Source organism: Heptranchias perlo, chromosome 4 (assembly GCF_035084215.1).
Source record: "Heptranchias perlo isolate sHepPer1 chromosome 4, sHepPer1.hap1, whole genome shotgun sequence".
Taxonomy (NCBI): Eukaryota; Metazoa; Chordata; class Chondrichthyes; order Hexanchiformes; family Hexanchidae; genus Heptranchias; species Heptranchias perlo.
This window is the reverse complement of record NC_090328.1, coordinates 28,814,465-28,827,127: the sequence shown is the minus strand read 5'-3', so window position 1 is coordinate 28,827,127 and position 12,663 is coordinate 28,814,465. Positions and strand designations below refer to the sequence as shown.

Sequence of the window (12,663 nt, the reverse complement as noted above, 5' to 3'; positions counted from 1 at the left end):
CTGGAAAAGATGGTCAATGGAAGAAAATCAGGTGGGTTCTACAACAGAGAGGCAATCTGCTTCTTCAGGTTATAACCCAGGCGGTGGATTTGAAAATGATCCCCAGTGAGTGTAAGCAGAAGATGATGTAGTGAAGTGTCCCATTGTGATTGGAGGATAGGATTGCGTAGCAGGGTATAGAAAGATTGGTAGTACTGGGGGAATAGTGTGGTGTGGCAGGGCTGTATTCAGAGTGAGAGATGTGAAGAGGAGTCTTACCTTTGCAGTCCTGGTAAAGTCATTAAGTTTTTTCCTGCATTGCAGCCAGATCCGGGGAATGATGCTACTGCCATTGACCTTCTGAGCCAACTCTCTCCATACCCACTGACTTATTTTGCATTAATCTGCCATGTGAAGGAAAGAGGACTTCCTTTCTGGCCTTGGACTTCTGGACTTCTTCAATAAGCACCTCCATGACAGTCTCCATAAATCAGGGTGCCCTCACCATCGACACTGTGCCTGCTGCTCCAGAAATGCACTTTCCACACACTACCAATGAAAACTCCACCTCGTCTTTAAAAGGTGCAGGCCGGCTTTAAGAAATTATAAGTTTTCCCGCTCTCCCAAATGGCAAGCTGCCAATAAGCAGCATGATTAGTAGCTCACCAATATAATTTAAACAAGATCTGACTACCAAAATGGATTGGGCCTCCCACCGATGTCATCAGATGGGTGTAGCAAACGTCCAGCCCATCGCCCATCCGATCTACACCACATACGAAAATCTTGTCAAATCATAATCTTGAAAATTCAGCTACTGGATTCACTCAGATGCCCACATAAATTTGAACTTGTCATTCTTCATCAGTGTTTAAACAATCAATAGGCCTCAAAACTCAGAATTATTCAGTAGACCCACGAAGCAACCTGTCAATAAATTGCTCAGTCCAAGTTAGTTTGCACGTACGTGCTGAGAAAGTCCAGAAGGATGTAGATCCTGTACAACTTTGGACATCCTTGTTTTAGAATTGTAACGGTTTTGTAAAAATGAATGACATTTTTATTTTTATTAGGTCAATAGGGAAAGGGCAGGGGAGTGGGACTAATAGGATAGTTCTTTCAAAGAGCTGGCACAGCCATGATGGGCCAAATGGCCTCTTTTTGAGCTGTATCATTCTATGATTCTATGATTTTGAAAAAAATGCTGAAAATTCACAATAGGTCAATCAGCAATGGAAGGAGGTTGAATTATCTTTCAGTTTTCGGAGCCTTTCCAACATTTACAAATTCCATTTCAGATTTTTAAATACCTGCTTTTAATCTTATTTTCTCCTTACCCACAGCGTTACTTAGAGAACCCCAATATAACTGCGTGCTACAATGAACTGATTCAGTTAGAGCATGGAGAGGTGCAGTCACAATTCAAACTGCGGTACGTATTTTATTAATTAGCTGCATTTTACAGATGCAATTCATGGAGGTAAGTATTCAGGACAAAGCATTAAAAAAGTTAATGGGACCCAGATGATATGTATCCTAGAATACTGACTATCTTTGGAAGCAAGAATTATGCTGAAGGACTGGACAGTGGAAAATATTACATCCCTATTCAAGAAAGGAGAAAAGGATCAGACAGGAAATTATAGGCCAATTAATCTTATCTTGATTGTGGGTAAATTTCTAGAGTCCACTATAGGGATAAAAAACATGAGCTATTCAGGAACAGTGAACTTGGATTGGCAATGGGAAGGCTGTCCTTGACTAATTCAATTGAATGTTTTGAAGAAATCAAAGTGTATAGTTAAAGGGAATGTGATGGATTTCAGAAGGAGTTTCATAAAGTGCCACATAAGAGATCTGTTACAAAAATGAAGGCACGTGGTATTAAAGGGAACATAGCTGCATGGATAGAGAGATGGCGATAGCACAGAAAGCAAAGAATAGGTGTTATTTTATCTTGGTGGGTAGTGGTGTGCACTAGGGATCTTTTGTTTTCCATTTACAGAAATAATTTTGGGATGTGAACATTAAGAATCAACCACATAGTGCAGACTGGAGTTAAATGTAAGGGTGGTAGTTTTCCTTCCTTGAAAGACATTAGCGAACCAGTTGGATTTTTCACAACAATGTACTAGCTTCCACAGTGATGTTTTGGATGCCAGCAAACAAATTACTAGCTTTATTGCATTAAATGTCACAACTTGCCATGTTGGGATGGAAACTCATAACCTCTGGGGTTCTAGTCTAGTACCATAATCACTACACTGCTACACCCCAATTAATTTGACCATAGGTACAGAGAAATGATATCAAAGTCTACTAATACCAAATTGAGGGCATGACAAACCATGAGGAAGGAATACAGGAGAACATAGACAAATTAGTGGAGTTATCAAGTAAGTGGCAGAGGTAGTTCAATGCAGAGAAATGTGAAATAGTATATTTTGGGGAAAAGTTTAGTGGCAGCATGTGCTCTTAATGGTAAGACTCTTACAGGAAAAGCGGGATCTAAGGGTACAGAGAATACTTAGGGGGTGAATTTCTATGGGGGATTTGCCTGTTCATCGGCAATAACTTTGGTGGAAGAAGCTTGTAAATCCTGGAAAAATCGTTTAAACATCTATAAGGCAAATGGGATTCTGGGTTTTATACATAGGGGCATTAAATATAAAAGCAAGGAAGTGGTGTTGAATTTGTACAAAATATTGATTAGGTCACAGTTGGAATATAACAGGAAGAATATTAAAGCCATGGAAAGAGTACAGTGAAGATTCACTAGAGTGATGCCAGGAATAAGATGCTTTGATTATGAAGAAACCCTCAAAAATTGGTGATTTTTCACTGCTACAGAAGTTAAGGAGGGATCTAATAGAGGTTTTCAAAATAATGAAAGGTTTTGAGTGGGTAAATGCTGGTTGGCCAATCAATTACAAGAGGGAATAGATTCAGGATTATCAGTAGAAGAACGAAGGGGAAGTTTGAAGAATTTTTCACACAGAATTATTAGAATGTGGAACGCTTTACCACAAGTGGGTATTGAGGTAGAGACCATAATATCATTTTAAATGGAATTAGACAAATATTTTGAAAAGGAAGAATATAAAAGGACTCAGAGAAAGGTCAGGAAAATGGGATTAAAGTAGACAGCTCTAGTTGAAGAGCTAGCACCAGCACAGATGCGAAGAGCTGAATGGCCTCCTACTGAACTATTGATTGCATGATTCTATGTACTAAGGTAAAGAATCTGAATCTGTTTTAACTTATTTGCTGCTAGATACTACAACAACAACTTGCATTTATATAGCGCCTTTAAACGTCCCAAGCCGCTTCACAGGAGCTTTATCAAACAAAATTTGACATTGAGTCATGGAAGGAGGTATTAGGACAGGATCAAAGAAGCCGGTTTTAAGGACCATTTAAAAGGAGGGTAGAGAGGCGGAGAGGTTTAGGGAGGGAATTCCAGAGCATAGGACCTAGGCAGTTTTATGCCTGCACTCTTCGTATGGAGCATAAACACCGGCATAGACCTGTTGGGCCGAGTGGCCTGTTTCTGCGCTGTAAATACTATGTAATACTTTTTGGAATTTTAAATAGAGCTTTTCTAATAAAAATGCATGTATTACTCAAATATTTACATTACTCTGATCATTTTTCCAGGGCGTGCAGCTCCATATTCACAGCCCTAGAGCACTGCCAGGAGGCCATAGAAATTACAAGTGAGGACCATGTTATTCAGGTAAACTAACATCACCATTTTGTTAGAGCTCATGTATAAATGATTATTTTATACCAGTTACTTTCACATTAACATTTTGTGAAATCTGTATCCTTCTATTCTGGAATCTATTTCTCGCAAAGCTCATGCAGTTCTTCATCGGAACAAAGGTCTAGAAAAGAGTCTGCAGTCCATCTGGCCAATCCCAGAAACTAACGGGCCTGCCCACCTGATGGAAGCCCCGGGACTTACCCACCGTTGTGCTGCTGTCTTGCCGCAGGCTTCAATTTTTAACCTGCTCCAACAAGGTCCTACTTTAAATATGCAGATCTCGGGCTCTGATCTGGGTGGTGCAGTCAACAAGAGTTTTGAAATCCTTTTAGACTTTCATGACAAGTCATCACTGATTATAGAAATGTAAGAGGAGATCTGCTACTGTTTCCAGTGTCTGTAGTCAGGGCAGTTACGTGTCTCACCTTCATACTCAGCTTAACCCTTTTTCATCTTGTGAGAGGTTTGCTTTAGAAAGATCTTTGGAATTAAGAGTTATATGTTTCACTTCTTTCATTGGTAGCTGTGACTTCTTTGTTGCTATCAGATCATTGCCATGTATCCAAGCTACATGGCAATGGCATTTAGTTATAACAAGCTTTTATTCAGTCTTCCATGGCTTACCCGACAGAAACAGTACAACCTCTGACTGGGTGGTGCAGTCACTTAGAATACTGTAACCTGGGACCTCTAGGATCTGAATTTGAATCAAGCCAAACTAATAGGATGAAAGTCTCCTCTACTGGCTGTAAGTGCCTTAAGTTTGGTCACTGTAGATAATCTCAACCCAATCTCTAGTAGTTGGAGGTCCAGCAACAAAAAACTATCCCAAAAGTCAGAAAATTGGGACTAAAGTGGCAGTTGCATAAGAAAGGCCACGAAGAAAGCTACTTTGCTATTATGCAATATACAGAAGTTCATACTAAAGCTGTAATGATCCCCCTTCTGAGGATGGGTACAGCCATATTGTTGGAGCAGAAAAAGGGGAGCTTTACTCTGCATCTAGCTTTGCTATACTTCACTTGAGACTGCTTGATGGTGACACAGGGTGACATTTCCCCACACTGATATCCCTCAGCTTCATGAGATTAAAAATTCAGTTGAAAAAAAAACCTTAAGGAAAGACATTTTTAAAAAAATTAACATTCTTGTCTCACATCTCCCATACGTCAGCTCTCCTTCACCGTGCCTTATCAATCATCACACGCCATCCAGTCTCAGGATAATGCAGTATAAGATTTACCAACTACTTGTGTGACAGATGTCGAGGGACTTGGAGATTTGCAAATCAGTGTGGTTTTAGTATTTGCTTTCCCAGTGACTACATGTGAATATATATTTATAAGGATCAATCTTACCCTCCATCTGTTTGGGTGCAGCACAGGGAGCACCACATGGAACAGTCCTTATAACATGATTACAAATTAAGGTTCATGACTACAATAAAATCAAGTCAAAGTCTGCGTTTTATTGCTATTTCTAAGTGTTTATATGTAACAGCATTTGCTTTTTCATTTGATTCGGAGCAATCGGTAAATACCAGCCAGTTGTGAAGCTAACACAGTCCTTAGATTTATGTATTAAAATAGAAGATCCATGAGATGTTTCCATAGTAACATTTTCATACTGATTCTACATTAAAATGATTAGAATCTGACAATTACTTATCACATTTTTTTAAAAATTACAGTTTTGTCTCCTTTTCTCTCTCCCTCTGAAGACACTGTGGTCCCAATTTTAACCACGAGCTGGTTTTGGGCGAGTGGGCAGCAATGTGAGTTAGAAATTCACCCACCGCTCCAGGAATGAGGCCCAGGGAGTATTTTAACTCCTGGGCCTCTTTTAAATCCCGCCGGCCGGGAAGTCGGTGGGAAGCAGCGGAAAACCTCGCAATCAGAAAGAGTGGGGGAAGAGTCCGCAGCAAGGGAGGCCTAAGTCTTCCCCTACCCCCAGTGGCTCAGTGAGTAGATGCACCATGTGATGTGGTATTCAGCCACACAGAAGTTCAATCCACAGCCTGTGGTGAGTTAGCTGATTTCAGCCATGGACAGCAGTGGGGCATTAGGACTTGCCTCATTGTTCCTGAGCTGGGGAAGGTTCCTGCTCCTGATGGCTAGCAGGGACACATCAGGCAAAAACAGGATCAGCTTCAGCTGTGATGACACAACAGCAGTGATGCCACCCTTGTGGAAAAATAGCCAGCCAAGAACCACTGTCCAAGCTAGCATGTGAAGTTTGGCTAGTCGGGCAAGGTACCAGAGGGCCTCCACCGTCCATGGAACCATATACCAGTATGAGTCAGTGGGGGCGATTTTAACCCACCTTAAGTAACCAACCCAGATTGGTTACCCACCCAGAAGCCCTGGGGAGCTGACTACTTGGGCAGCAAGGACACCCGTCTAAAGCTGGTGGGGTCCTTTTTTACACATCCATGTCAGGTCCTGATGTCATTGGGACCTGACTGCAATTTTAACTCGGAGGCCTGAGCAGGAAGCCACAGTGAGTTTCCCGCCAGGCCAGAGAGGAAGAGGATCAGGGCCAGAAGAAGTCCAAAAAAGATAAGTTTTAAAATTTTTTTTTTACTTTCTTCATGGAGTCAGGAGCAGCAGGAGCATAAGTGAGAAGATGCACCTGCCAAAACCAGCGGTGCTGACCCCACCAAAGTTCATGGGATCATGGGAGGTCCCTTCATTTAGCTACCATTGGCGGGCGTACCGCCCCATTGGGGGCACATTTGCGGTGCCCGCTGTTTCAGCAATGCTGGAAAAATCCAAAGGAGGTGGACTGGCCAGGGAAAGTGGGCGATTTCACCTGGAAACAACTCTTAGCTGCTCCTGCACCCCTCCCCCCTTGTAAGAGGGTCACTTTTAAAGTTTAAAAAAAAATTTTGGCAAAGCTTCAGGGGTCCAGGCCATGACTTCCAGGTGGTCCATACATCCACCCCAGGGCAGCCATTAATTCTGGTCTTATTGCACCAACCATACCTCATGGGCCCAATAAAGCCTAGGGAGTAAGGAACTCCAACATTTTGACTCCCTTGGCCCTGCCCCCGTACATCGATGGTCATGTTGGGGGTGGGCAAAGTTTCCACCCAATAGGCCATCCCAGATATTTTTGGCTCTAGGGCGGGTCCTGGCATATCTAGCGCCTGGCCTAGTTTTTGGCTGTTCTAAAGACCTGCTGACGTTTCAGTGGGAATATGCCAGAACAGACGTGGATTTTCAGGGCCTACATAATTTGCTGTGCTAAGTTATTGATGAAAGAATTGCAATATTAATGATTTTACTGGGGAAAATGGCCTTTGATAGTGACACGCCATGAATGAAAATAATATGACTAGTGGCATGTTCCTCTGGGTACTGCCTTTCTCAACACAAACAAAAATGCGTAAGGGTAGGTTTGAGCAGAAAGTTAACCTCAGTCTTGATTTCCTTTGCAGTACGTGAATCCAGCATTTGAACATATGATGGGTTATCATAAGGGGGAGCTGGTTGGCAAAGAACTTACTGAACTACCAAAATGTGACAAAAATAAAGCGGATCTTCTTGATACAATAAATACATGTATCAAGAAAGGAAAGGTGAGTATTCCTTATAACTTTTCAAGTCTTTGATATATTTACCTTTTGAACTTGGTGATATGAACCATTCAAATAGTCACACAGGTACTGGTAGAAATTTAGTAACGTTTGTGAGGAAGAGCGGAATTCAACCCAATATGCATTGAGCCAGAAAAAAATTGAATTTACCTCAACAAAGTTTGGCAAGGAGAATCTCCCCCTTCAAATTCTATGCTGGCTATTTCTTGTTAAGTTATTATCATGCTTTCCTCGCCTATTCCTGGGAACTACAGTGTTCAGCATGCAGATTGACTGCAGACCAAAGAATAGCTCCTGGTTTCTAAGGAGTAGCGCTTGGTTCAGTCTGCTCCATCTTCTTCTTTAAGCATAATATGAGCTGGGGGACATAGTCTCAGGATAAGTGGTCGGACATTTAGGACTGAGAAGAGGAGGAATTACTTCACTCAGAGATTTTGTGAATATTTGGAATTCTCTACCCAGAGGGCTGTGGATGCTCAGTCCTTGAGTATATTCAAGACTGAGATCGATAGATTTTTGGACTCTAAGGGAATCAAGGGATATGGGGATCGGGCAGGAAATTGGAGTTGAGGTTGAAGATCAGCCATGATCTTATTGAATGGCGGAGCAGGCTCGAGGAGCCACTCATGCACCTATTTCCTGTGGTCTTATGTTTCTTACATTCCTGCTTCTGATTTGCTGCACCCTGCCTCACTCTGTTTGGCTAGTTCACATGCCAACTGACAAGGCAGCCATTCTAATTACTTTAGATTTCGGTTTGCTTGTATCGCTCTCAGTGTAGAAGCATATCTAGAGTTGTTAGCTGCATTCCTCTGCTGTTTCTCCCACCAATTTTTCCAGCTGAAACTGGAAGCTACCCATTGGGTTAGTGGTAGAATCATAGAATGAGGCCATTCGGCCCATCGAGCTATCCAATTAGTCCCACTCCCCTGCTCTTTCCCCATAGCCCTGCAAATTTTTCCTTTTCAAGTATGTATCCAATTCCCTTTTGAAAGTTGCTATTGAATCTGCCACCTTCAAAGATTTATGAGAATGCACTTCCGGATCCCTCTGCTCTTGCAACACCCTCAACATAGCACCATTTACATTATGCTGCCTCTCCATCTTGTTCCACCCAAAGTGCATTACTTCACACTTATCCGCATTAAATTGCATCTGCCACCTGTCTGCCCATTTCACCAGTCTGTCTATGTCCTCCTGAAATCTGCTACTATCCTCCTCACTAGTTACTACGTTGCCAAGTTTTGTATCATCTGCAAACTTCAAAATTGTACTCCCTATACCCAAGTCCAGGTTATTTATATATAACAAGTAAAGCAATGGTCCTAATACCGAGCCCTGGGGGACCCCACTGCATACTCTCTACAGTCAGTAAAACATCCATTCACCACTACTCTCTGCCTCCTATCCCTTAGCCAATTACATACCCAAGTTACCAAACTTAATCCTACGTGTTTCTATTTTCCGAATATGTCTATTGCGTGGTACTTTATCAAATTTCTTTTGAATGTCCATATATCCATCTACTGCACTACATTCATCAACCCTCTCTGTTACTTCATCAAAGAACTCAATCAAATTATTCAGATGCAAGGCAGGTAAGATCTCCCTCAGCCTAGATTATGTACAAAATACAAAGATAATTCAGTCATTTTTTTTGCACAAAAAAGTTTAAATTATCCAATAATTCAAATTAAGCAATATAAATAATATGGAAAATCTAATTTGAATAAAGTGACTTTTGAAGAGGGTTTGAGCCCATATCATGTTCACTCAGAAGCAGGAGTGTTACTAACTGAGTCAAGCTAATACTGTACAGTCCTTTTCAGGCAGTGCATTCCGGATCATAACAACTTGCTGCGTAAAAAAAAATTGTCCTCATCTCCTCTCTAGTTCTAGAAAAAAGTAGATAAAAGCAGCATATACTGCATTCAAGAGAAAGAAAATTGATTGAAATTACATTAAAAGGATAAATCTAAGTACCAAAATGATTGTTCAATTTCTGTGGGGCTCAAATGTAATTTCAATGTACAGTATTAGCTTGACTCAGCTGGTAACACTCCTGCTTCTGAGTGAACATGATATGGGCTCAAACCCTCTTCAAAAGTCATTTTATTTAAATTAGAGGGATCTGGAAGTGCATACTCACAAATCTTTGAAGGTGGCAGGTCAAGTTGATAAGGCGGTTAAGAAAGTGTATGGGATACTTAGCTTTGTAAATAGGGGCATTGACTACAAAAACAAGGAAGTCATGCTAAACCTTTACAAATCACTGGTTAGGCCTCAGCTAGAGTATTGTGTACAATTCTGGGCATCATACTTTAGGAAGGATGTCAAGGCCTTGGAGAGGGTGCAGAGGAGGTTTATCAGGATGATACCAGGGATGAGGGACTCAGTTATGTAGAGAGATTGGAGAAGCTGGGGTTGTTCTCCTTAGAGCAGAGAAGGTTAAGAACATAAGAAATAGGAGCATAATAGGAGAATAAGCCATACGGCCCCTCGAGCCTGCTCCGCCATTCAATCAGATCATGGCTGATCTTCCACCTCAATTCCACTTTCCTGCCCGTCACCATATCCCTTGATTATCTTAGAGTCCAAAAATCTAGCTATCTCAGCCTTGAATATACTCAATGACTCAGCATCCACCGCCCTCAAGGGTAGTGAATTCCAAAGATTCACAACCCTCTGAGTGAAGAAATTCTTCCTCATCTCAGTCTTAAATGGCCGACTCCTTATCCTGCGAATATGCCCTTAAGGAGAGACCTGATAGAGATATTCAAAATTATGAGGGGTTTTGATACACCAAGTAGAGAGAAATTATTTCTTCTGGCAAGTGGGTTGGTAACCAGAGGTCATAGATTTAAAATAATTGGCAAAAGAGCTAGAGGGGAAATGGGGAGAAATTCTTTCACACAGAGGGTTGTTGAGATCTGGAACGCACTACCTGAAAGGGTAGTGGAAGCAGATTCCATGGGAACTTTTAAAACGCAGTTGGACATGTACTTGAGGAGGACTAATTTGCAGGGTTATAGGGAAAAAGCTGGGGTGTGGAACTAAATTGGACAGCTCTTTCAAAGAGCCAGCACAAGCACAATGGGCTGAATGGCCACCTTCTGTGCTGTAAGATTCTATGATTCTATTCTATGATTCTTTTGGTGGTTTAGGTGTACGTTAAGAACCCAAAACACTATTTGCAAAAGAGCAGGAAGATGTTGGCCAACATTCTTTCCTCAACCAAAAGCACATTAACTGGTCATACCTGTTTGTCTTCATATATACACATTTTAACTATTGTTTTTTTAATAATTCTTGCTATAATGAATGCAGTGATTGTCAATCAATAGGAAGAAAATCCTTATATTTTTCCAATAGCTTAGGAATTTCTCTTTGTTCATTGCTCATTAACGTTTGCTGCTTAACAATTAGAAACAAGGCCACTGATTTAACTTTTTCACAGAAAAATGGACAGAATCACGGAATGCAATTGGTCGAAAGCTCAGAACCACATATTAAAATGGAATTTAACTTTAAATTACTGTAAAACTTTCTCTCTAGCACCCTCTCTAACTCTCACCTCCTCAAATCCCACACGACCCATCTATACCTCACTGCCTTCTCCATTCACCCAAAGGTTGTCTGATATGAAGACCTGGACAAGCCAAATGCCCTCCAGCAAGACCAAGGCCACCCTCATTGGCTCTCATTATCACCACCATGACTTTGGCCCCTCCTCAGCTGCCATCTCAAGCTGTGCCAGGAAGTGCAGCACCTTGGCATCCTGTTCAACCTCAGCTCAGCTTCCTCCCTCACATCTGTGTGATTTCCAAAACCGCCTTCCAGTATCGCTTACCTGCATCACACATCTCCTTTCTGGTTCCAAAACCATGGTCCATATGTTCAGTAGCTCAAAGCTTGACTTCTTCAGTGCCTCCTCCCTGGTGTCCCTGCGTCAACCCTCCACAAGTTTAATCTAGTCCAAAATGCCATGGCCAGCATCCTCAACCACACTAAGTGCCCCACTCCAGTCACTCCCCGATTCTCTCCAAGCTCCACTGGCTTCTCATACCTTGAGTTCAGAGTTCTTCAAATTCTTTTCAAATCCCTCCATGGCCTCACCCCACCATACTTTAGTGACTTCCTCCTGCTTTATTTCGCTGCATGCACCTGCCACTCCTCTAATGCCAAACTACTCCTGAACCCTCATTTCCTCTGCCCCAACATTGCTGGCAGCTCATTCATCCACTACACTCTTACCTTCTGGACCTCTCTATCCAGTCCTGTCCACCTCGCTCCCTGTTTTCAAAGTCTCCGTATATCCATCCTCTTCAACCATGCTTTTGGTACCTAACCTCGCCTCTCCATCTCTTTTACCCTTCCTCGTACTTGATATCCACCGTATACTTTTTCTGATTATTCTAAGATATTTTCCAACATGTGAGAAGCACTCTATAAAAGTAATTTGTTGTTGTGGTTGACATTGTAAATCAATGGTCCCATCCGTGTGCTAATCTCAGTGCAATCCCTGTTTCCTGTATATTTAGCAAGGCAAGGGATGGACTTTTCCAGTGAAAAAAAATTATTGTACACCAAATATGATTTAAAATGGCATTATCATTACCAATTGAGAAAGCAGTGAATGGGTTTTAGAAAGTAAAATTGATTTAATAAGTGTCATCACCAGCAGCAGCCTAGAGAAAACAAATTGGCTTAGAGCCCAGCAGGTGCCACATGTTCATGTATTTGATATTTTTAGGATTAGAGTCCATGTCATAAGTAATTCTTCAGTCCCTATTCATATTGTGCATCCATTATTGTGAGCACTAATGGTGTCACGAATACCCAAGCCCATAAATTCTACAGGGGCTCACCATGCTCTCCCGTTGTAACACCGGCCCCCATGATCCCTGACCCAGATCTCTATCCCCTAACTGCGACCCAGGCCCTGTTCCCCGACCCATTCCCCAACCTGAAACCTAGGTCCCAATCCTCAACCTGCGACCCAGGCCCCGATCCCCAATCCCCAACTCCCAACCCAGGCCCTGATCCACGACTTAGGCCCCGACTCCCAACCCAGGCCCCGATCCCGATTCCCGACCTCGGTTCCAATTACCAATCGAGGCCTCGGTCTCCGAATCAGGCCCCCATTCCGATCCCCGACAACACTTACCTGAGGGCTACTGTGATGCTGGCAGTGGCCCAAACATGGAGTTCTCTTGACCGGCGGGCTCTTGACACTTCACCGGCAACATTGAAATGAGGCCGAAGGCCCAATATCCAGAAAGCCTCAGGCCTCACCCTACAGGCACAGGGGGTGTGAACT

General features: G+C 42.3%; 1 protein-coding gene across 1 annotated transcript in view; it reads left to right on the top strand.

Moving 5' to 3' along the window:
• The window catches only part of pde8b (phosphodiesterase 8B), a 190,736-nt gene that overhangs the window by 125,987 nt on the left and 52,086 nt on the right, over positions 1-12,663 (top strand). The window contains exons 6-8 of the mRNA XM_067982683.1: positions 1,323-1,411; positions 3,637-3,715; positions 7,185-7,325. Coding sequence (XP_067838784.1) covers positions 1,323-1,411; positions 3,637-3,715; positions 7,185-7,325 — 309 coding nt within the window. The remainder of the gene's footprint in view (positions 1-1,322; positions 1,412-3,636; positions 3,716-7,184; positions 7,326-12,663) is intronic.